The sequence below is a fragment of the Crinia signifera genome, chromosome 11 (genome assembly GCF_055691185.1).
Source record: "Crinia signifera chromosome 11, ASM5569118v1, whole genome shotgun sequence".
NCBI lineage: Eukaryota > Metazoa > Chordata > Amphibia > Anura > Myobatrachidae > Crinia > Crinia signifera.
In genome coordinates this window covers 81,495,935-81,522,574 of record NC_139227.1, presented here as the reverse complement: position 1 = coordinate 81,522,574, position 26,640 = coordinate 81,495,935, and the positions used below count along the sequence as shown (strand labels likewise).

At 42.9% G+C, this 26,640-nt stretch overlaps 1 protein-coding gene across 2 annotated transcripts in view; it reads right to left on the bottom strand.

The window, feature by feature from the left end:
• Positions 1-499: 499 nt before the first annotated feature.
• Positions 500-26,640, bottom strand: part of PNPLA2 (patatin like domain 2, triacylglycerol lipase) — a 36,165-nt gene continuing 10,024 nt past the window's right edge. For both annotated transcript variants that reach the window (XM_083165406.1, XM_083165407.1), the window contains exons 3-10: positions 14,219-14,451; positions 14,018-14,083; positions 11,075-11,284; positions 8,876-8,936; positions 6,969-7,139; positions 6,524-6,656; positions 5,817-5,939; positions 500-4,376 (exon numbers count right to left, since the gene is read on the bottom strand). In XM_083165406.1, coding sequence (XP_083021532.1) covers positions 4,085-4,376; positions 5,817-5,939; positions 6,524-6,656; positions 6,969-7,139; positions 8,876-8,936; positions 11,075-11,284; positions 14,018-14,083; positions 14,219-14,451 — 1,289 coding nt within the window. In that variant the 3' untranslated portion in view covers positions 500-4,084. The remainder of the gene's footprint in view (positions 4,377-5,816; positions 5,940-6,523; positions 6,657-6,968; positions 7,140-8,875; positions 8,937-11,074; positions 11,285-14,017; positions 14,084-14,218; positions 14,452-26,640) is intronic.

The window sequence follows — 26,640 nt, the reverse complement described above, 5'->3', positions numbered from 1 at the left end:
GGGTTGGCGTGGATCGTGGGGTGGCGTCAAAAATTGGGGGGGACATTTAAGGGTTAATTGGGCCTAATTCAGGGTTAATATGGCCAAATCGGGTCAATTGAGCCATTTAACAGTGAAATCGCGGTCAATCAGCCTTTTTAACATTGTTCCCTATGGGAAAATCGCGGTGATCGCGGTCATCGCGGGCATCGCGACCATCCAATTTTACCCGCGATGCCCGCGATTTTTACCCCCGATGACCGCGATTTTGATCGTGGGCGCCCAGATAGGAAACAAGTACCAAAGTTTTTTTCACAAACAAACATCTGTTTATATCTTGCGCATTGCAATGCCACACAGGATACAATTCCCTGGCAGAAGGGGAAACTGCATTCCATAGGGCACAATTCATTTGATATATTTTGGTTTACAAAGAACAAACAACTGCATTTACTATATGTAATATAATGTACAGGTCACAGATACATCATACGCAAATGAAGGTTCTTAGACAGGAATATGCAATCATAATCATTTATTATTTATATACATACATATATAAAAAGCTATTTTTGTTACAATTTTAATAGATGACAGAGTCAAACAAGAAGAAGAAAGTGCAGCAAATGCAATGTTTATATACATTTATATTACATCACAGGTCAATTTGTATGTCTCACACACACACACACCTATGTATAAATACTTAGTTACAGTCATAGTACTGTAGGTCCTCGCTTCCTACAGACTGCATAGTAAATGGGCTTAGAAAATGTGGCACATAACTAAAGATTGTGAAGTATCAATGCTCTAAGTGGCTGCCCGATCTAATCCTATACATGGACTGCTGTGTTCTGTATGGTATATACATGTGCAGCAGGTAACATGTTAAGCAGGTCAGTTTCAATAGACTATAAAATAATGCCTAGCCGTTCCTAGATAAATAATAATGGACAACAATTTGGGATATTTGAATGCGTGACCCTGAATGAAATTACATTTGTAACCGCTCTCCTTATTGGTTTAATAGATGTTCATATGGAATGATTCTGTTGTACTTTGTGCTCCATAGATAATCAAGATTCTCTAGACAAGGGACCATAACTATATGTGCTACAGTCTAGAGCAGGGATGGGGAACCTTTTGGCCCTCCAGCTGTTGTTCAACTACACATCCCAGCATGCCCTGCTACAGTTCTGCTATGTGGCCATGCTAAAACTGTTGCAGGGCATGCTGGGATGTGTAGTTCAACCACAGCCTGGAGGGCCGAAGGTTCCCCATCCCTGCTCTAGACTGTAGTTATGTTTTTGCATTCAATTTCTGGACTATGACAAACCTTTACTAAAGACTTAATACTTAATGGTAAAACAAAATGGTCGCATTAATTTGGCATCCAATCAACACCAGGCTGCGATGTAAAACTTGCCGCATATGTGCCTGCTGCAACCAAACACCTGAAACATGTGTCATTATAAGTAACTGGCACACTTGGTGGTCTAATCCTGCAGCACCAAATCTAAACTGATGTTTGAGATTACATTCTGTACAAAGGTCAGACAATATACTGCGCCGCCGTATGTGAAAAGACTAAACCGGCCAACCAAATAGGCATCAGGCTACAAAGCATTGTTCGTTTTTAGCATCAACAAAACAGGGAAAGCAGATTTTGGAGGGCAAGTTGAGCGATATCTTAATCTTCGATCCAAGCAGCCTTATAAAGGTGAGAGGCTAACGCAATAACTGCAATGCTTACTGGCTCAGACGGCTGACTATGCAAACTGCTGTTTTGACATTTAGCTTTGGTTCCTCATGACCGCTAACTGTGAAAAGTACACTAACATAAAGCACAGCTATTAAGCCAAAACTAAACAAATGTCGCTTAAATCAAACAAGTACATCCTGGAGAGAAAAAAAATCTGCACTTACTGAGAATTCTAGGAGAAACACATTAGTGCACACATGCATTAATTATTAATAATATGGAGCGGTTGAAAAGGCCTATGTTGGGCATACATCCGTTTCTTTGAGATAGACCAATTTGACGGTGTCCCTCAACTCATCAAATGACTGAGTATGTAAATGCTAGATCTTTCTTAAATCACATAATGATTGAACTCCTTATCAGTGTGTAAGATCTGTTTTGAGAGTCTGCACTAAAGTGGCATTTGTATTGCACAGCAGAATCTGAGAGCAGCAACACCTGACTAATTCTAGGATACAGATTCGTACAGATTCCTGCTGAGAAGTTAACGTTCAAAATATTTCTCCCTGAGAAATCCTCAGATCTTTAAAATATTCCGTACGGTTTCTACCCTACTACAACAAGCTATAAGCAAGGGTATAACCACATTATTTTGACCACGACAGTGATTTTTATTTTGCTGGTAAAACAAAGCAGCAATGGTTATGACTGAGGTAGAAAGAGAATAATTTGGGAACTTGGAGTCCCTGAGGTGAAATCCTTCTCATCACCCATTTTAAGGTTCATGAAAAAAAAAAAATACTATATACTAAGTTGGTATATAAGAAAACACTACAGACTGAACGAAGAGAAGTAGATTTGTACACAAGATAAAATAATTAGTTTATACAGAAAAAACAATAATAAATTACTAGGGAAAATAAAATTTGTTATTGAAAAATACTGGATTGTTTGTAAATGTGTTACAATTCTAAAAGTTTGAAGCAATTATAAAACGGCCTAGAACATTCCCCACAATTTCTGTTAAGTCTTAAATGTGGTTGGTATTGAACTAAGGGCTTGTCGAGAAAATTCTCTGAGCAGAGAACAAGTCTTATACATGTACCAAGTGCCTTTAATATAAAAGTTATTCAAAATGGAATACAAATGATCATGAAATAACCTGAATCCATGCAACGTTTGTAAAATAATGAAATGCTAGACTTTCTGCGACCAACAAAAGCCCCTAACATTTTCTTTAACTTGCAGAATTACCAACCTATATAATCCAACGTACGTTTCTAGACTTTGCTTTGTCTCCTACGTCAACAATGTAATTACATACGGCTACCTCTCAAACATTCTATTATCCAAACAGTTAAGCTAAAAGAAAGAGAAGTTTGTTGGATTTTTTAAGGTGAAATTTAAATTCTTAATAAACAGTCTTGAAACGGTAATGTTAGGACATGAGTGCTATGAGGTAAGAGGAAGCCGGCTCGAGCGAGAGCTCTATGCGGACGCACCGACTTCCTTTCCGATTCTAGGAAACACTATGTAGGTTATAGCCACTTTACGCTATAGTCACTTCTACGGTGTGCTCGAGAGGGAATCCTCACCGATGGTCACAGTACCTAAAAAACATGCTGGAGTAATGTTCTCTTGGGAGTGACTATATAGTGCAGACATTTTTTGGACCTGGCAACTAGTCCTCTGTAATGATAAAGGGTCCTAATCTATTTTCTCCTAGACGCGGATATTGTTGAACCGGATTAAATGTTGTTGTTTTTTTTAAAACATAGTAATAATAAATGTCAACTTCAACTATTCCTTGCCTCTTGAATGTACATTTGGCTATCATTTTATACAAGAGACTTGTATAACATAATAATGATGATACTATATTTCAATTTATGTAGTCAAAGGGTATCATCAAAAATATATGAAAGCATTTATGGCTTTCTCTATGTATGAAAATAAGAGCTCAGGCATACAATTATTTTGTATTTATGAAAGGTCTTTCCTTTCACTGAATTTTCCAAAGACCCCCTACATTTCCATTCTGTGTAATATCTCTGCCACAGAATCTCTTCTCTAGAACAACACTTACTCTGAGTGTTGTGTGTGTCTATCCCAGTCTGGTCTCACAAGACCACAGCAATACTTACTCAGTGGGCACCTGGATTGTGTTCACACAACTGTTTAAACCTTATCGGGTTTCCCAGATCTGGACAAGCTGGGCCCAAGGATACTTGGTCAAACTGAATTACCATGGGCTTACATTACCAAATTACCTTATGGAACTACATCCATGAGTGACACAAGTCAAATGAAGATCACGTGGTAAAAAAGACCACTAGCAAATAAGGTCCAAAACCAAAAAATGAACATAACCAAATCAATGGCATCCATTTAAAAGCATGGCTTTCACAATGTCTCTAAGCTATTTGCTTTGGTCACCTCCACCATCATGAGACTGTTAGGGTCCATGGAGATCTCTGGCTTCTGTGGTTGCTGATGGTGGTACAGTGTGGCTTGCATGTCCACGTTGATACAGAAGAGTCCAGGCATCAGTTGCCTTTGATAGTCCTCCCATTTCTGCATCATATCCATTAGAGAGGCATTGCTCCGCAGCCATCTGGGGAAAGACTCGCTAGCACCAAGGACCAATGGAACAGGAAGGCTCTGAGATCTCCTCAATTCCAGATGATAGTACAGCCTAGAACACAAGAGATAGCATAAACTAAAGGATGTATTTTCAAATTCACACAGACCCACACCAAAATAGTAACACATACAACAAGACAGCTCTCAGTAAAGCATGACATTTGCATGTAGCACCCGTCACCTGTCTACAGTGGGGTAGTCACGGTTAGGAGATTAATTTTCAGAACTGCTGTAGTGAAATCTGCAATATAACAGTTCATACAGGCAGCTGCTTGCAATGCACAGCTACAAAGTGGCACTATTTATTTATTATCAGTTTCTTATATCGCGCACACATATACCGCAGCGCTTTACAGAGAATATTTGAACATTCACATCAGTCCCTGCCCCAGTGCATCTTACAATCTATATTCCCTACCACATATAGAGTACACGCACACACATTCATTCTAGGGTTAATTTTGTTGGGAGCCAATTAGTCTACCAGTAAATTCTTGGATTGTGGGAGGAAACCTGAGCACCCGGAGGAAACCCACGCAAGTACAGGGAGAATATACAAACTCCGCACAGTTAGTGCCATGGTGGGACCTCAATGCTGTGAGGCAGTAATGCTAACCATTACACCATACGTCTGGTTATACATATACGTATGTTATGTCTAATATTTGTATGAATTATTATGAAGTGCACTTCAAATGAAATTCTTTTTATGAAATCATTTTTAATAAATTCATATATTGTTGATAAGAATTTGCATTGAATAATTATTGAACTGGACACAGCTGCGCCTCCCAATAGACAGGTCAGACACTATATACACCAATTTTTTCCAGATTAAGGTCCACATCCTTTATATAGGAGGCCGCAACAGTCTCCAGTTATTCTCTAAATTGTGTTGTGATATTGAGCCCAGCGCTCCTGAAGTAACCTCGGAGCAATCCTTACGCACCACACTGCAGGAGCTTTCAGGGCACCTTCTAACACTGAGATTAAAGACATAATTCAAGGTTTTGTCCCCATCTCACCAGGTGAAATAATGGTCCCTACTACCGACGTATACAAGTGTCTGTTGCAGCAATGCTATTGGGGGGGGGGGTATTCAATATGGGATTCTGACTGTTGGAATATCCCGACAGTCGGAATCACAGGTCATTTTCGTCTGATCCGACAGTCGCAATTTAACGTTCTGGCTGTCAAGTGTCGGAAAGTCTGTAACAGGTCGGAAACGGCCACTGATTGCCGGAAAACGGCTGTGAATTTGGCAATATGTGACCGTTTCCGACAAAAAAAGATCCAACTTTTAAAAATAGTTGGATCGGACAGCCTTCAATGCTGGCGTTAATGGCAGCATTGGATAGGCGAGCGCCCACAGATTGAATACCCCCCCTTATGTCTGTCCATGACTTCTTCAGACCACACCAGATGGAAATGTTGGATTTGGTACCAGTAGGATCACTAGATGATAAAGGGATGAGACAATAGCGGGGTATACCTGGCGGATATGTGGCTCCCCAGTCTTTTCTTTGCTTTCCTCAGCACATAGTGACATACTTTGTGGGTCTGATCTTTTATCCACCGGATATCTTCTGGGACATCAGGAAGCCATTCCAGAAGCCTGCAGATAACAAGTGACATTACATAAAATATTAAATGTATTATTATTATAAATATACATTATATCATATAGGATATCTATTAGAAGATATATATAATAATAATAATAATAATAATAATACCTTTTCTCTCCTATTAACTTTCTAAAATTGTTTCTCATTATGGTTTCTATAGCTTATAACAGTATTTTTATGTAATTTTAAAAGTGTATATATATATATATATATATATATATATATATATATATATATATATATATATAGACGTATGTGTATATATGTGTGTATATGTATATATATATGTAATTTAGATATGTATGTGTGTATGTGTATATATTTTGTATTATTTATATCTGTTTATAAGCATTATATAAGATCAACCTTAAAACAAAAGAGATGCCTCTATATTTGGTCCAGATTGTCGGACCTTCAATATTGCGTTGATTGTACTCATTTGGACCATTAATATGTCTTTATATCTTACATTCTTTATATGTTTTTCATTCATGTATCCTTGGCATCTCATTAATAAAATTTATTTGTAAAAATAAAATAAAAAAATAATAATAATAAGTTTATTCTGTACCTGACAGTGAAGGACAGGGCAGACTCCAGGGGCAGAGTGTATGGCAGCATCATGGCAGATGCTAAGCGAACAGGCAGCAAGTTGGATATTGATAGGTAGACGCTGCGCTTCTCTATACAGGCCTCCAAGAGAGCTGGTGGCAAGAGAGAGAGAGTGTTAGTTCTTTGATAGAGTGGGGAGCAGCACACAATAGGCAATAGGACCAGTCTGTCATGCTTGTGTTGTGTATACCACTGCAAGCAGTCATTGTGCAGTGTCTAGGGCTACATATAGGGTGGACAGTGACAGGAGATTCGTCACCATTAACAGCCAGCACAGATACTTGATGTAATGTACACAAGGAAAATACCTTTCTACAATAAGTACTGTAGCTTCCTTTTGTTGTATTTATATACTGAGTGTGTATTACACCTGTACATTAAGTAATGAGTATATGTATTCTTACCCTGGTTTAGTCTCTGCGGAAGATGCTCAAACACGTGATCCTCAGCTTCCTCTACAGTGATAATTTCTGCTGCCTGCTCGTCCCTTTCACTGTTCTCTTCATTCTGATTGGCCAGATCTGCCGGAGCCGGTAGAGGCAGGCACCTCATAGGCTGTGGACGATTCAGTAGCCCTGTGATAGGAAGACACATCACCGCATTACTTCTCACTGAATGAATGAAACAACTCAACAGATTCATTCTGTATTTCCATTGATTCAGTTCTATGTATTTATATGTGAACATTTCTTTCATCAAAATCCAAAGGGCTAATGGTAAAGGCTTGCTCTTGTGAGCAAAATGCAAAGCCAGTAGATGGCGCTGCAACATTTATCATTATATATTATACACTTAAACCAGCCATACATTTATGCGAGTTTGCCTGATTTAACCCATTTCCGACGCATCGGGCAGAGGAATTGGGCTTGTGTTTTAGATCCAATCCAAAACGTGGTACCGTGTGCATCGGATTGGAGTACCTTGTTCACAAGTTCTGCACTACAGATATATTGGATCTGACAGGATCCGGCAGCACTTGCTGGGATCGCATGTAATATAGTGCATTAAAAAAAAACTGCATGCGGTCCTGCTGCCTGGGATGATGCCGAGTGGCTCACGGGGTTGGCTGCAATCACAGTAATGTAAGGCCAGCTGGTACTCTTTACCTAGCACGGCGCCCATCGCGGTCATTGAATGCACTAAAAAATCGGGTGCGACGCGACCGACGCGATGCCCGCGATTTCCCATAGGGACCAATGTTAAATTTCTCAATTGACCCGATTTTTCTGTTCAATGCCTCAATTGACACGATTTTTCCATAGGAAACAATGTTAAATGGGCCACAGAGGCCAAATAGCCACCCTGAAGTGTGAAATGGCCCCCACAATTGTTAACGCCACCCCACGATCAACGTGAACCCGAAGCGTGGCGAGCGCAGCGAGCCCGTGAGGGGTGGCGGTACGTGTCCTACGACCTTTTCATACCCCCACTATCCACATCGGCGTGGAGTTGAGAATAGAATAGTGTGGCGAGCGCAGCGAGCCACCGAGCCCCGCGAGGGGACGAGGATACCTGTGAAGCCCGCGAAGGGACGCGTTTACCTGTGAAGGTATCCGCGTCCCCTCGCCACGCTTCGGGCTCGGTGCGCTCGCCACACTATTCTATTCTCAACTCCACGTCGACGTGGATAGTGGGGGTATGAAAAGGTCGTAGGACGCGTACCGCCGCCGCTCGCCACGCTTCGGGTTGACGTTGATCGTGGGGTGGCGTTAACAATTTTGGGGGCCATTTCACTCTTCAGGGTGCCTATTTGGCCTCTGTGGGCCATTTAACATTGTTTCCTATGGAAAAATTGTGTCAATTGAGGCATTGAACAGTAAAATCGGGTCCATTGAGAAATTTAACATTGATCCCTATGGGAAATCGCGGGCATCGCGTCGGTCGCGTCGCACCCGATTTTTAGTGCATTCAATGGCCGCGATTTCTTTACCTGCGATGCCCATGATCAAAATCGTGGGCGCCGTGCTAGGTAAAGAGTACCGGCCAGCTTACCGGTCAGATTCAGTTACCTGCAGTGTCTACCAATCAAGCAACACAACGGCCGGGGCTATTCAATTAATAGTAAGTATCCCAATGTGGTAAACCCATAGATTCTGCTTTAATTGTCGGGATCAATGGGTTAGTCATAGATTCTAGAAGAGAGTGAAATGAATGCAAGGGAAAATCCATGTTAAGCGCACCCTCTGTGATTTATCACATAGGGAAGCGGCACTCATTAAATCTGCCCCTTAAAAAGCTACTTTCTAATTTACTATAGTTGGTGCTGTTATATTTAATACACCTTTTGTTGTACATCTGTATTTATACATACCATTCCTCTTCAAGAAATGTAGAGCATCTTTGTATCCCTGCTTACACATGTCTTTCAGCACCTATGCAATATGATAGAGAGGAAAGGTTAGAATTATGGATAGAGATTCCTTCCAATTGCAGCATTCAGGCTTCTTCCAGCTCTGTATTTACTAATGACGCCCTAGGCCCTGATTCTGGAGCAGTGCCGAGCCTTATGCAATAATGAGTTATTACAGATGCAGTTGTTCTGCTTAGATACAGAGAGTGAACCTCCAATAGCACAGAGGGGGCAGAAAGTTAGAGAGAGGAGCTACCCTATGGTAACCCTTATTGTGCATGCACCCAGTCTCAGTCCTTCCTAAGTCCTCCTTTGTGCCCCTATATTTCTGCCTTGATGCATGGAACCCACACACTGTTCTATTGCTGGAACTGCATGGCAATGTCTTGCAATCCACACAGCTTTATCAGGAGAGTCCGAAAGCAGAAACTTCTCCTTAATATTGGCAGACTGTGCAAGAGACACACCATGCATACACATCGCAATGTGATTGCATTGTAAAATGCGATCACATCACAGGGATGTATCATCCCTGACAGTGCAGGGACAGGGCTCCAAAAGGAGCCCGTCCCTGTGAGGCGCTGACCCGGAAGCCAGGGGGTCTGTACATGCGATGTGTAGCTATAGGCTACAATGGGCTATCGCCATCCCAGAATGGCGATAGCCCAGGGATGCAAAGCCGAGCTGCCCGATGTTGATACATCAGGTAGCTTCGCATCCCCCATAGAAAACTGGGGGGGAGGCGGCCGGCGGTGCTGCAGAGGGGATTGGAGATTCCTGCTGCGGTCCCCCTTTAATACATTCAGGGGATACATAATATTTGCTGTTAACCCCCAAAAACGGGTGTTTTAGTGCCAATAAGGACGATGAGAGTTACAGTTGTGGGGTAGATGTATGAAGCAGTGATATAGGAGGAGAAGTGATAAAGTGCCTTGTACTTTATCACCATCCATTCAGCTCCTGACTTTTTAAAGTTACAGGCTGGGTTTAAAAATGGACAGTTTGGAGCTGATTGGCTGGTGACAAAGTACCAGGAACTTTATCACTTCTCCTCCCTTATCACTGCTTGATACATCTACCCCCTAGAAACCAGTGCATGCGGATGGATAGACATGGGAATACTGGCATTAGCATAAATATCTGCATAGATCAGCCTCTGAATCATTCACACAATCACTAAACCTTATAACACTTTGGGCATAAAACCTTAATGACCCACCAGAAATCCAATACAATTCACTACCTGCTCTAAAGGGGACTCCACACGGGAGATGTTGCTGAGCGATCTGGGCAATGTAGATCAGCAAACAGAGCTGCACAGCAAGGTGTCAGCGCTGTGTGCTGAGCAATCTGTCAGGGACAGTGGGGCAGATGTATTAAGCTTTAACAAGAGATAAATCCAAGAGTGATAAGGAGAGATAAACGCCCCCAGCCAATCACCTGCTAACTGCCATGTTACAGGCTGTGTTTGAAAAAAGTCAGTAAGGAGCTGATTGGCTGGACGTTTATCTCTCTGTAACACCCTTGCATTTATCTCTTGTTAAGACTTAATACATCTGCCCCAGTGTTCTCTGGCTACACATCGCTATTGCCCGTACACACGGAGCGATGTAGGAGAATATTGAAAACCATCTAGTGAGATCGCTTAGAAAATACCCTGAAATGGTAGGCCCCAAAAGATCTTTTGCTGCTTTTGAATAGGCTTCTTATGCGTTTATATGGTCCCTTCTAATATTCTTCATACCGAATGACACATTATCCTGTACTTCCTTTCTTGTGCCAATAGGTGGAGATAGAGTAGTAAGGTTTGGATGTGCACGCCCAAGTAAATGCTGGGCAGTGCTGCCTTTCTATTAAACACTATGCACAGCTGAACAATTATAGCAATAAGGAGGTCATTCTGATTGGCTCACTAAACAGCTTTAGTTCGCTGCTTGGCGAGCCTTGTAACGCCACCCACAGCCCAGTGAATATACGCGAAGCACTGCGTGCGGGCCCATAAATATTTCATGGTTGGCCACATGCGAACTCCACCTGTGTATATGCGCAGTACTAAAACGTCGGTCCCCGGTGCGATCACGCCGGGGACCGAGCAAACCATAATGACCTCCTAAGTCTCCCCACGCACACATATGATCATGCACAATGAGTTGCCAGTACCTGAGGCTCAGGAGGGAACAGGGCTTTGGACAGCCTGTACAAGTTACTGAGATTGAACTGAATGCTGGTGTTGGTGACTCTGAGCTCGTGGATATTGGTGCAGCCATCGCGTGGACAGATGTCACTCTCGCCCGAAAAGGGCGAGACGGTGATGGTATTCTTCAGCTCGTACTGAGGCAGGTTGTCAGAAATTCCACCATCCACGTACCTCTGATGGGGTGAGAAGATGGAGATTAATTACAGGTGGCATAATTATAGGAGTGCAGTTAATTCCCAATGTAGATGCTCTAGATCATATATCAGCAGGTAATATTCCTGCATATTATTAAATCTATATATTTCCACCCTAACATAAATGTCCCGTTCTCCAGCTATTGCGCAATGTCCACATTTATCCTGCATTTTTTATTGGTTATAAATAATATGTGCAAAAAACAAAGCAATTGCACCAATTTTGGTATTCAATCTCGGCCAATATTTCCGATACTCGGCCAGTCCCTATTCAATCCCGGCACTTTCCCGATGGGACTCGCCGCTGCAGATTTGGCTTTTTGAAGAAATGGATGCTGAATTGGAGAATTAGAGGCCGTTTCCGCCTTAAAAGTCGTGGATTCGCCGATCCCCATCTTTTTTGACTTTCAGAATGTTTCCCAAAGTCGGGAAGAAATGAAAAACACTGATAGATTGAATTTCATCTATTATATGCGGAAACTGACGATATTTCTGAATTTCAGAAATAAAGTCAGGGGGTGATATATTTAATAGGTCAGGGGGTGATATATTTAATAGTCATATTTAATATGATGAGAGATTCAGAAAGTGAGAGATTTGGTAAGAAATCTCCAGTTTCTTTAAAGCGGCAATCATTTACACTTCAAACAAATCAAACTGGTTTTGCTGTGTAAATGATTGCCGCTTTAAAGAAACTGGAGATTTCTTACCAAATCTCTCACTTTCTGAATCTCTCATCATATTAAATGACTATTAAATATATCACCCCCTGACTTTATTTCTGAAATTCAGAAATATCGTCAGTTTCCGCATATAATAGATGAAATTCAATCTATCAGTGTTTGATTTTGAAGTGTAAATGATTGCCGCTTTAAAGAAACTGGAGATTTCTTACCAAATATCTCACTTTCTGAATCTCTCATCCTATTGAATCTCACCCAGGGTTTGAAAACAAAATAAACAATAATACCCCCTAATACCCCTTTCACATCGCACTTTTAAAACGGTATATTGCCGTTTTTTTCCCTTTTTAAAACGTTTAAGGCTGCACTGTGAATGCACCACAGCCGATTTACCGTTTCAATTTAACTGGCATTTCGAACCGTGTAAAAAGCAGAGTCCTACACGGTTCATTGCCGTTTTTTGTGCAATGTGAATGTGTACAGTTTGTCTGAAACGGTATTTCAGGCAAACAACACAAGCACAAGCACAATTTGTGGCGTCCCCTCCCCTCCTATATGTCAGCAGGCACCGGGGATCGAGCGGGGTAGGCTGGACGCAAATAGCCAGCGGAGGTGAGCGCTGGGGCTTGGAGATCTCTCTCCTCCCCAGGACCGTGCGCGACCCCCGCTCCCCTCAGCAGTCACTCAGCTCACTGCCCTCCCGAGCTAATCCCACGGCCATCCTCCCTCTCCCCGACTGGTATTACAGCATCGTCACCCCGCTCCTCGTCATACCCCCGCCCGCTACATGTAACCGAGGCTCTGCCGCACGCCGTCCCAGGGCTCCATCTCCCCTCCGCGGCTCTGTCCCCCTCTACCCCCGGCTTCACTGCGTCACATTTGGAACCGCGGCATATTACGATATGCTAGATAAGGGCTAGAGATGAGAGGGCAGGACTGTGTCTCGGGGATGAGATTGTGTTACAGTAGCTGGGCTGCAGCAAGCATGTGAGACTTCAGTTACATCAGGACCTGGGCTCCGGGTGCTTCTTAATTCATCTGTAATTACACAGCTTGCGGCTGAGGCAGCACTGCTGGGAGCGTCTGCAGAGGACACAGGGAGAAATATGTTGGCTGGCATATCGCCGCACAGGGAGAGGTAGGTAGAATATGGGGACTGGGTGGGAAATCAGAGCCCCGCTGGGACATAGGCAGCTGGGGGACACTCGGGAGGCTGCACGCATCAACGTGCCCGCAGGGTCAGAGGACAAGTGTCTGCCCGGGACTCGCTGCTGGCCGGCTACCCTGCTCCTGTCACCCGCCGCCCTCCTCAGTCTCACACACTGCCTTGAAACGTGTTCAGAATGAAACGTTTCAACTGCAATGTGAATGACACTTTAACCTGCATTTAAAACGGTAATCTGGCCACTATTAAGGCTCTGACCCGTTTTAATTACCGGTTTAAAATACCGGTTTTTAAAACGGGTCTGCGATGTGAAAGTGGTATTAGTCAGCAAATTGACGTTTGTGAACTAAATGTACTTTACAGGATGGGTTGGTCTGACCTTGCCCTCCAGCACTATTGTAGGCAGGATTATGCTAATTCAGGACACAGATGGATAGATCTATTCTGTTATATGACTGGAGGTGGTGAATGTCATGTGACCTGTGTAGGCCATAAGTGATTGCAACCAGTGTGAAAGTCAGCATAAAAAAGGTATTTGTACTGAAAGACTGCAAAACAGGCATCTTCCATACAGCGGCTGCTGAGCGGTGTAGAATTCTGCCTCCTTTTCATGTGACAATAATGCTAAATGACAGTGATTGTGGAAGCTCAGTAGTACAGAAGTCACCTGTCACACTGTGTTTTATCTCCTGTGCAAGGAGCCATAATGTGCTAGAACTGCAAGCCACAGCCAGCCCAATCGTGCACAGCACTCTTCTATAATAAACAGACATTGCTGCAGCGGCTTTCATTCTCTTTTAACCATGTCACTGTCTGACAGATAGCAACACAATGGAACTTAGGTACGATGTGTCCTGTACTTACTACTCCTTGCAGGCATGGAGGGATGAGTCCACAGTATACAGGTATAAACGTGCTGCACACACAGGCCTGCAAGACAAAGAGGGCCGAATTAAAGGACAGAAACAATGTTGTTATTGAAAACAAGAACAACTATGTTTATATAGATAAATACATAAACTCCTTCTTTATAACTGATGGGATCAATGCCCCAGACGATGGTACCTGTATAAGCTCTTCCTTGGTGTTGAACTGTGTCAGCAGCACATTCTCCCCATCAGACACCCGTGTCAGCGATATGCCCAGCCGCCCGGTGGCATGCTCGTGTGCATCATCTGGCAGGGTCTTGTAAAGGCAGTTCCGAATGATCTTGACTAGGTTAAAGGATGGGTGCAGAGGACCCAGGAACCGTTTTCTCGCCTCCTTAGAGACATCAATAATGTTTGCACCAGCTTCTCCTAAGGGATAAAAGAAGAAGAACGTCAGATTGGAGGAAAGAAAACTTCGTGTAATATTAATCTACATTATAAAAAGAAAAAAAACACACAACAACATCTAGATCTTGGAATTCATGGATGTATGACAACAGTTAATTTTCCAGGCCTCTAAGATCCCTTTCACACCACACCTCGGACCCGGGATGCAGATTTAAAGACCCAGGTCAAGGTGTGGTGTCAAAGCACCAAACTTTATAACCCAGGTCGAGCAATCCAGCAATTCCACCCGGGTTATAATTAAACACTCAGTATAATGGGCGACACGGCTTTAATGTGAATGCGCCGGGTCTGACGTGGAAAGCGGCATTAGAGGGTACCATTTAGGGCCATGGGGCTGCTGCTGAGGGAACCCAAGTATTTTCCATTAGAATTTTTTCATGGGGGGCGGGGCCACATCTTCCAGGTTTTATCATCCCCTCCTTAGTACTCAGGCCCCGCACATGCATCAATGGCCCCGCACGGAAGCTCACACTCATGCGCGTGTAAATGTAAAAAAAATAGTTGATGTTACCCAATCAGATACTGTCTATCATTTTCTAGAATGCAATAGAGAAATTGCAGACAGAATATGATTGGCTACTATGGGCAACATGACATCTTTGTTAGAACCTCTAGTAAAATTTACCCCATAGAGGGGTATTCAATTGCGGCAGTTTTTGGAGTTTTTAGTTAGGTTTTGCATATGCAGTTTCACTTTTATTTTTTATATGAAGTCGAAACGGTCTCCACAATGTCGCTAAAAACATGTGGATCGGCGAGTAATTGAAACACCCCCCCCATCTTTACTACCATTTAATAAATAATTTCCAAACCAAATGGACACCCTAATGCACCCCCTTGCATGCGGCCAAATGGGTGAAAAATACTTTGATGGTTGTTCGGAAATGTGAAGACTAACTTTTATTGCAGCCAAAGATGGCCATCTGCCTTTCCGCCTGCTTTCCCAAGTTGACATTCAACCGTTTCATGGTATCTGCTCCCGCCCGCCCCCTCTGCAGTTAATGGGTTTGCACATGCGCATAAACGAGCATTTGCAAACCCCAAACATCGTGGAAGGGGTCAAATTTTGCCCGCTACGAGCAGATCTGAATCAGACCCTTAATGTGCTGTATTAGTTAATGGCAAGATCTCCATAGAACTACATTTCTCTATATTATTGCCCATTATAAAATACAGAGGTGCATAGTGTGTGGTGAGGTAGTATTGGGCTGCTTTGTCATTATGATATAGTATAAACAAGCCTGGACTTGTTGGTAAGAGGCTAGGCGCAACTGAAGGACAGCAGTACATAAAGCTTCGACACGTGTTTGACGGTGTTCAATAGTAATTATCATGTGGTTATAGCTGCCATATGCAGGGCTGTTTATCATACACTACGTTATACCCCTATTACACCGCCGCAAAAACCCAGGTCAGCGGCGGGTCAGACCCGGGTCTGCAGCGGTGTAAATGGGTAATGCCATGTCCCTTTACACGGGACTTCTACCCAGGTCCTGACCTGGGTAGAACACGGCTAGGACCTGGGTAGGTGGCGGTTTAAACGGGTAGGCCGGGTGATCCGACCCGGCTCCCGTTTACATGAATAGGAGACGTCCAATCTGCGGACCGCAGCGTCCGCAAGTTTGACAGGGGGGCACACACGCAGCCTCCGCTGCAGTCTGCTATACTCTGCACGACCTGGATGACGGCTGGGGAGTGCACGGGGCTGGGGACAGCCCAGCAGCTTACCTTGGTGCTGGGCTGCCCCCCAGCACGGCGATCAGTGGTCGTGACGGGGATGACCGCGGTCCTGCCACTTGGAGATGATGTCATCTCCACGCGTCTCCTCCGTCTACACTGCACCGCAGTGTAAATGGGGTAAATCCTGGATCCGACCTGGCTTGGATCCTTGTTCCAAATGCCGGGTCGGATCCGGGACTTTTGGTGTAAAAGGGGTATTACTTTATACTATTATTAATATGTTTGCATCTTTCCTTTGTGTTATTTTATTTGTACCCTCTTCTCCATGGTATAGTGTAACTCAAAATGTTCTAATTTAAAAACAAGTTGCACTTAGTATTATTTGGGGGTTATGTAACAGGTGGTGAATTAAAGCTGCAATCAGTTATAAATTGGATTGTGCATTAGAACCGATCGCTGCCATAAATTTAGTGTCTAACCTACAAAAATCACAGATTCTGTCACCTTTAAACCTACGTATCTCAGTAGTACATAGCATTTAGGCAATTTCCTCAGGCAAAGGAACATGAACTACCCTTGTCTGAGGAAGGAAGTAGCCGTGTTCTCTGAAATGTGCAATATCAGAGTGATTTATCACCTCCTGCAAAACACCAGCGATTGTCAATGCTAATCAGCATTTCATCCATTTGGGGTTACAATGCTATACAGCTATTAAATACTAGGATTACAGGGGTCATTCAGATCAGATCACACTGCTGCAAATTCGCAGGGCAGGTTATAATTGAACAACTGTGCTGCAATAAACTCCTGCTTTTTTCCCCCGCAGGACGTCTGCAAGGTAATTGATAGAAAGCCCACATTTGGAGGTGGTAACCTGCCGTTTTCTGGGAGTGTCAGGGAAAACACAGGTGTATTGATGCGTTTAAAGAGAAGTCATGTGACGTTAGTTCTGGCCCCGAACAGCCGGTTCCTTTCTCAGCCACCGAGTAAGTCCTGGACTACACACAGACTGCACACAGTGGAAAAATCATTTGCAAGCCGTTCACTCTGGTAGGGCGGCAATTACCTGATCGCAGATTAGCACAGAACCGGTCAGGCCTGAATAACCCCCTACATTGGCGTTGCAGCAAATACTGTGTCCAGTGGATCCCCATTGGAGGAGCTGCAGGTTCTAGACATATAGGGGTCAAGCTGGTTATTTGTGAAGGGTGTGAGGTGCTGTTTCCGCTGTGTTTAAACGCTGACAACAAACACCCAATGTTGTACCCTTCGCAGGCTAGCTTCTGCCCAAATCCACTCAAAATTGCTCAGTGCCCTTCACTTTTGTGCGATTTCCATCAGCCGTAAAGTGCAAATAATAATAGGATCAACCCCATAGTTCAAGATTTTTACGCAACCATAATAACTTCTAATTTGGTACAATTTCTTAACTCCCTTTAAGAAACCTTAACATCCCCTACAACAAAAGCAGGCACCTTCTAGCTAGCATTGTGAACGGTTGTGGGACTTCTTGTTTCACTACTACTGTAGAACCAGTACTGGTCTAAGCTTGTGTTCTAAGATGCATACCTGAAATTTGCGCTAACAGCTAGTGAGGTATTTTACAGAGGAACCCTCCCACTAGGTAGGCCCCTCGAAAGAGCTCTTGTGTTTGTAGTAGTTAGTGCAGCTTTCCTCCCATTAGCCGAAGGATCTCAATAGAAAGGTCAAGATCAATGTCTTCTTTAATGTGTTGCTCTGAAACCTTTGAGAAACGGGAAGTGGCCACATTCTGTCTCAGCAGTAGAGGGCAGCAATATGAAAGCACTGAACAACTTGCACACAATGATATTATTACCAGTTATGTTATTGGGACTCTGCCTGTTCTGATTACTCACATTCAGTTCAAGTGAAGTAATGGGGTCAATGAAATGCCATCCATTCAGATGATAGGACCAGTTTAGCTTGGAATGCGCACATGGGCATTTGTGTGTGCCATCCCCGTCAGCATGGCCTGTGTTCCAGTCTATTGGCTTAGTCCAGTCCAAACTTAACGATTAGAATGGGATTACTGACACTTATGAGGATCACAAGAGAGATACACTGTGCTTTTGGGGGGAAATGTAGGGCTGAATGCTCACCACAGCACAGACTGACAACAGCTGCAGCTATGGACCAACTAGTCCCTGAGTTTACCAGTGAGCAGAATTTTCAATCCGAATAGGAACAGTGATCCCTTTCTAAAATGCAATTTGAGATCAATTTCGATAAATCCCAGAACTACTAAGTGAGGTACAATGGTGGCTGAGTGTCCGTGTTCATGTAACTGAAGACAACACGCATCAGACGGAGACATGAGTCACTAGTTAAAAGCCCAACAAACTGACGTCTAAGTCCCTATGTGCTCCTACCTCCAATCTCTGATTTCACCGCTCCCTCTCTCCATATCCAGCACGTTTGAAACAGATCATTTTGCTTTCGCTTTCTGTTAATGAATGGCCTCTAGTGGCCAATGTCGGTACTTCACCTCAGAGATGAGTATTGAGATATCATCTACTAGTAAGCCCGCTCAAAGCAAAAGCTTCGAAAGCTACTCTGCTACCTTCTGTGTTTGTGCATGTGTGAGAAAGATGTAGTTTCACTCTCGGCCAGCAGATGGCAGTGTTTCGGAGACTCACGGACACTAGATATATATAGGTCTAGTGTCTGATTGTGTGTCTCTGAAACACTGCCATCTGCTGGCCGAGAGTGAAACTACATCTCACAAGGTAAAAGACTAGCTTTTGAAGCATTTGCTTCGAACAGGCTTATGAATATATTATATTTTAACATTACAATTCGTTTGAATTAATTTAATATTGCTGCAATGCCATTTAAACCAAGACCAATGTCTGCCTACTAGTGCAATGCAAGAAATATTTTCTCCCTACTTACATCACATATCATCCTTAATAGGTGTTAGAAGAGAAGGGGTTAACACTATTTTGGACTTGAAACCAAGGTCTTATCCTAGAACAACTGGCTGTGTGTTGTGCCAGTGCACTCATTTGGCTACACTCCATGTGTGAGTAAAGGGCAGCAGGCAGTGTTCCAGTACTAGCCCCTGTGACAGCTTATCACACTGGTCAGTGTGGGAGCAGGATTATACACCAGTGTAGAGGGGTTGGGAGGTTTCCATGAAACTTGCAGAGAATAAGAGATAGATACATTTACATTGAATCATCAGCGCCATTTCCCAGCACTTTACCAGGTATAGTAGCCCTTACTAACTGCTTTGGGGCTCATCTACATTTGGATACAAGTCATTTTACAAGATTCCTCTCAGATGTAGCAGGACGCACCCACGGTTCTAGGTGCCACGTTCCCAATCTCTTTTCACAATCTCTCCGTATATGGAACTAGCCACGCCCTTTGGGTGGAGCATGAAACGCTCCCTCGATGGGGGCGCTTTGCAAAATTCTATTACCAACTATAATCTCCCTGAAACTCGTTTTCAAAAGTAGGTAAGTATGCTTTGTAGTCATGAATATAGAGTACAGATCTGTACTGAATAGTCCAAATCGAATGTGTACTCGGTGCTAGGCTATCAAAATGAGATCGAATCGGGATTGAATAGAAAGTATATCGCACCGTGAGTAAATCTCTTAAGAGTCCCCAGCACTATTATACAAGCATAGGTATCAATCGATTAATAAAAAAAATAAAAAAGGTATAAATAACCTTAACATTATTTTCCATAGCACAATGCAAACACACATAATAGGTAATGCAATAAAGTGTGTCTGTATGTGAGGTAAAGGTCCCCGTTCTACGTGATAGGCCGTGTTCCATAAACACTTCTAGGAAGCACTTTTCTAAGAAGTCCCTGAGTTAGCTGGCTACGTGCCAGGAGCAATCTCTCTATAAGCACGTCATTGTGTAACTTTCTCTACTTTACACAATCCATAGCAGGCCAGCTGCTGTCCCGCTACAGGTAATAGCCGCTAACATCACATCCTTGGACTTGTAGTTCCATGTCAGCAAGAGCTGGTCTACCTCTGTTCTAGACACTTAGGGGGAAATTTACTAAAATTGGAGTTCTATTACACACGGGACATTGCTATGGGCAACCAATCAGAATCTACTTATTTATTTAGCACCTTCTAGAATATAATAGATTATATCTTATTGGTTGCCCATAGCAACATCCCATGTGAAACAGAACTCCCACCTATGTCCCCTTTACACAGGCTATAGCATCACTTGTTATGGAGAATCCCTTTATACAGCTACAGTATATAGAACAGGGATGGGAAATTTGCATAATATTTATTTTTGTCAACAGCTAAACCACAATGAGAGTTTTCCTGTAACAGATACGTTTCCAGTGCTGTCTGTTTATTAGGTCTCTTCCTTTTACACCAAAACGCCGGGTTCCACCTGGGTTTTTTGACCCAGCTTCAACCCGGGTGCGACCTGGCGTTTATTACCTTTTACACTGCACGCCTTCACCCTGCACACCGTCCAACCTGTGGATGCTGCAGTCTGGAGGTTGGCTTCCCCCATTGATGTAAACCTGAGCCGGGCCGGATGACCTGGCGTGCCCATTTACACTGCCCGTGTTCTTCCCTGGTCAGGATCTGGGTAGAAGTCCCGTTTAAAGGGACACAGCTTAACCCCTTTTACACCGTCGCTGACCCGGGTCCAGGAGGGAAAACCCTGGGTTTTTGCGGCGGTGTAAAAGGGATATTAGACGGTAATTACCACATTGACATCAGCACTGCAGCCTAGATTTGCCTTCCACTTAAATACTGTATGAGAAAAATTATAGTCAATTTAATGCACATTTACTTCTATGCATTGCAACTGTCACAGATATTGATATTACAAATCTTTATAACTTTGTAAATATACAGATTATTAGGAGTCTTAAAACAAACATTTTAGTTTTTTTCATCAGCTGCTTAAATAAGCCTTTGACAAAGAGAAAGGGATTCTGGGAAATAGCGCTTACTACACTGCAGCCGTTTAGATGAATTACGGAATCAGAAAACACCATTTCCAAGTGACATGTCCAGTTTAAAGTTTAGCATAAAAGGACCATTATGAGTCTCAGCTGATGCCGGATCACTAAATCCATAATCTGCAGCCTCTGCAGTTGATAATAAGCTATTTGTACACCAGCTTATGGTCAGATTTAGGTAATCTACCCTATGATACTACCCTCCATATTGCATAACACATTTTGTGAATTTGCTCCCAGCTATTGCTGGCGATCAACTTGGAATCCGTGAGATGTTCTGTACTCCGCACAACTGTCTGGTGCAGCAAGTGTCTTATCCCATACTAGATGTTTAGACGTGGTGCATGATATATAGGCACACAGTACGGCATGATCATTAACCAAACATTTGGCATGGTAATACAGCAATCCTAAAGGGAGATAACAGAAATATGAAGGTCACTGCTCATTTGGCAGATGAATGCCTCATACGAGAGGTATGTGTGTTATTTGTTAAACATCTCCTTTGCTCTCAGGAATGAGAGCAAAGGATGTAAACATCACTAAAATTATCCTTACAAAGAGAAGCAATAGTATACACATAGGGGGTTATTCTGATTCACTCGCAAAGGCACAATTGCTCTCTAATGGGCAAAACCATGTGCACTGCAGGTGGGGCTGATGTAACGTGCAGAGAAAGTTCGATTTGGGTTGGGGGTGTACTTCAAACGGATATCTACCGGTATATTGCAGTGTAAAAATAAAGCAGCCAGTATTTACCCTGCACAGAAACAATAAAACACCCAAATCTAACTCTCTCTGCACATGTTACATCTGCCCTACCTGTAAGGCACATGGTTTTGTCCATTAGAGAGTGATTGTGCCTTTCCGAGTGAATCAGAATAACCCCCATAATACATGCTCAGCCTCTTCTAGACACCAAGCGGCCAACTACTGCAAATGCAAAGTGCCTGTGAAATCTATGCCTTCATAGGTATATGTGCCACTGGGGCAGATGTATTAAGCTTTAACAAGAGATAAATCCAAGGGTGATAAGGAGATATAAACGTCCAGCCAATCACCTGATAACTGCCATGTTACAGCCTGTGTTTGAAAAAAAGTCAGTAAGGAGCTGATTGGCTGGACGTTTATCTCTCCTTAGGACCCTTGCATTTATCTCGTTAAAGCTTAATACATCTGCCCCACTGTGAGAGTTATCAATATATATAAGGCTAACTACTCCTCACCTCTGAGGTGGAGTACGGCTTGTGACCACTAGACAGACCAAATTACTCATTTACCGAAAGTGAAAGCAAATTGATCTGTTGCAAACTTGCTGGATTTGGAAAGGTTATATGGTTGTTTGGTCGACACAGGCAAAATGTCAACACGGGCATTAGATCGACAGTCAAAAGGTCGACATGGGTTTGTCACGGCTTTTTTGAGCCAACAGGTGGTATTTCATGCCCTGCCATCCGCTAGGGCATGGAGGGAGAATAGAATAGTGTGCTGTGGAGAGAGGGAGATGTGAAGACAAAGATTGGAGGTAGGAGCAGATAACACGGGGTGAGACTGCTGAGCAATGTAGATTGCTCAGAAATGGTTATGGGCAACCAATTAGATTATACTTCTTTATTCAGCACCTTCTAGAAGATAATAGATTATATCTGATTGGTTGCCCATAGCAACATCCCATGTGAAATAGAACTCCCATCTTAGTAAATGTCCCCTTTACACAGGCTATAGCTTCACTTGTTATAGACTCAAGAATCCCTTTATACAGCTATATTGCACAGGGATGGAAAAGTTGCATATTTATTTTCTTCTCTTTATTGTGGTTGCATATTTATTTTTATGCTACAAAGCAGCATGTACAAACTGCATTAATCACATATTTAGATACAGTACATGTCCCTGCTCTTCTATGACAGTGCAAGGTCAAGCAAGCATGGGCGGTTGTCACATGTAACATGGACAGTATTCAAATAAAACAATATATACTAATTTCATAGGTAACTCAGTATTTTCATCTTAGGGCTGGCCAGAACGTTCCGTTAATTACTATTATTAGTAACAAATATGAACTATGTATATTAGAATATTTAAATATTTGCCTACAGTTTAAAACAGGGAGAATACATGAATTCCGTTGTGGGATTGCAGGTAGAATGATTTCCGTTAAACGGCCTTTCAATTATTTTTTTGTTACGGTCAACACTGCATGTTCTAGACATTGTGTTCTGATCACTGAACTCGGGAAAGATATATTCACGTGTTACCACACGCATGTGTTACCCGCTGTATCACAATAAAATTATTCTTAGCTGCTGCTGGCCTGGGCACAGTGACAGAGCACATAGGCCGATAGAACAGGTCCCGAAGGATCATTTCCCTCTAATTCCTGACTCAGTCCAAGTCATGAGTTTTATTTCTTTACTCATGTACTTCATGTAAGAGGTGTCCCATGTCCTGTTTTATACAATGGCTGCCCTCATTACTACTTAATTACTCCTTAACGGACAAGTAAACACCATCATTTACATTTTTAGGTTAAGAACAATCGTATTTACAAACAATTCATAATCAGGAAATGTGACACAGCAAGTGGTACAAGAGGGGCAGGACAGAGCCAACAAATTGGTATTACCCCATCTAAGGGGTTTATTCAGACCTGATCACTGGGCTGCGAATTCGCAGGCCAGACGATTCTTGAACGTATACACATTATTTTAATTAAACACAAGAGTGTTTCTTTAGAGCAGGGAGGGGGAACCTTTGGCCCTCCAGCTGCTGTTGAACTGCACATTCCAGCATGCCCTGCAACAGTTTTGCTACTTAGCCATACTAAAACTGTTGTAGGGCATGCTGTGATGTGTAGTTCAACAGCTGGAGGGCTGAAGGTTCCCCATCACAGCTTTAGAGAGTGAGGATTTATTCATAAAAAAAAAAAACAATATATATATATCTTTAGAAAAAAAAAATAGAGATATGAAAAATACGATCTAACCAACTGGCGGATTTCTGGACTTGGCGTGAGAGGAAAATGCCTATGGGTATTATTAAAAAGGAGAAAATGACATTTATCAAAGACAGGATATGAAGGCTTTATGGCCTGTCTGTTCTCCTGGGTTTTCAGGGAGTTTCCCACATTGACTTAATCTACCAGATTCCTGAGTAGGAGAAGCAATCTACAGATTAAACCAGTGTCCCATACTTTGTGGCCAAGTTAGATATTCGGGACAAAGGGAACAAAAACACTGAGATCATAAACCAGAGCCTTAATATCAAAGGCTGCCTGAGACCATGCACAAGTGCTTTCAATTGCACAGTGAGGCTTTGGCCTACATTACTGCAGGTCCTGAGAGACCAGGCTGGGGAGAAGGAGCGGAAGGCAGCATCTTTATGGTGAAAGGAAACAAGTGATTTGGTTATAATTACTGGTGCTGCTAAAAAGCTATTGATGATGCATTGTATAATTTTACATCGCTGCAGATATTAAAGTATTTGTAGGATTGTGGTTTTATTTTGGTTTGGGCACAATATAGTACATGACATGTGTTATATATTGTCCACAATAGAGAATAGGTCTGTGACTGCGTTAGAGGGCCTTTAACCATACTTGACGACTTTTCCTTTCTCCTCTCCAGGGGCAGGGCAGACGTCACCAAGCCCCGTTCCATGGCAGTCAAACAAAGCAAATTGCAGGTCCACGGATTAGGGGAGGGGCTAAAATGATGCAAGATTCACTTCATTTTAGCCCCGTCCCTCCCCACGGACCTGCGAAAACCTGTATTCAGTGCAGCACGGAAGGAGGGGGCGGGGGCCAATGCGGGAGAATTGCCCACCTTCCCGGGGGGCCAGGAGGGGGGGAGGGGCACCATTTTCTGGAGCCTACCGGCCATTCGGGGAGGGTAGGTAAGCCTGGTTTTAACAAATTTCTTTGCTTAAGGACTTCAAAATCCTAAAGACGCCCTGCAGTATACAATGACATCACTGGCTCCACCCCTGCTTATGAATTCAGACTGTGCATTCTAGTCTGCAAAGCGGTCATTCAAACTCGTTCTTCTTAGTTCCTGAACCACTCTGAACAGCTGCCATACTTATTATATATAAAGCACCAACATATTACACCAGCGCTTGAGTGATTCGGAATACAAACATATTACATACAATGGGCCAGATGCACTAAGCTTCAAATGTGATCAACAACCAAACAGCTCCTAACTTCCATGTCCCCGACTGTTTAAAAAATGTCAGTATTGGTTGATTGTTAATCACTCTGCATTTTATCACTTTTGAAGCTTAGTGCATCTGGCCCAATGAGAGAAATCAGAAGGTGAAGATGTTCCTGCCCCAATAAGCTTACAATCTAAAGTCCCCCATCCAATCGTGCAATATGGCTACTTTTCTTTAGATTCTGAGTTTCCGGAATGAGGGACCAGATGACAAGTGGCCATATAGCTTTTAATGTTCCTCGGGCTCCAATCTGTGGATCTCAGTCGCAGAGCGTCATGGCCACCATGACTATTTATCGGATGCCGCAGCTATGAATGGGATCACATACGATATATCATATGCAAAAGAACCGCATACGATGTATCATATGCGGTCCAGCTGCCCCGGAGCTGCCGGGTGTGTTGGCGTGGTACGATACCTTGCACTAGCGGATGGATGTCTTAAGACTATAAGCAATGATTCATGCCATAGGTAGCAGAATTACAATGGTCGCTGGGGATTACTGTAATTAGGCAAAATAATTAGGAGTCATTATTAACACTGAAGAAGTTAAGGGACAGTGGAGACATGAACCGGTCATTGTACAGAACTTAACATTCAGCTTCTAAAAAAACAGATTTGACTGCATTATCTACAGTATATAAACCTAACCAAGCTGCTTGTATTCCTTGAGGCTACCTGCAGAGGAGTGGAACAGCATGGCGTGCATATTGAGTTAGGCTTAATCACTGCAATGGATCTCTGACTTTTGAGCCCGATAAGCACTAATTGTTTTTATTTGTTAATGTAATTTAGCTTGAAAGATTTGACATCACATAATAGGGTGGGAGAATCAAAAAGTGACAAATTTTTGGAGAGTTTTCCCCTTTTTATTTTAAAGCGGCAATCATTTACATGGCATAAATCAACCTGGTGTTTCACAGTAAATGATTGCCGCTTTAAACAAATAAATGTGAAAACTCTCCCACTTTCTGATCCTCACTCCCTATTACATTTGGCCCCATGTTTCTTCCAACTTTGGCAAGTAATTGCATTGGTTGCTTAGGATTCGGTATGAAATCCCGACGGTCAAAATCCCGAATGGGTGAAAATACCGACAAGGACAAAATCCCGACAGGGTTAAAATCCTGACATATAGAATATACAGGTGAAACAGTCTACATGACTTTCGGTCGACAGGTGCGAGGTAGACATGGGTTTTTTCACACGAATGTCGACACAGTCGACATGGACACAGTTGCAAGTGAACCGCAGCCCCTCGCAATGCTTCGGGC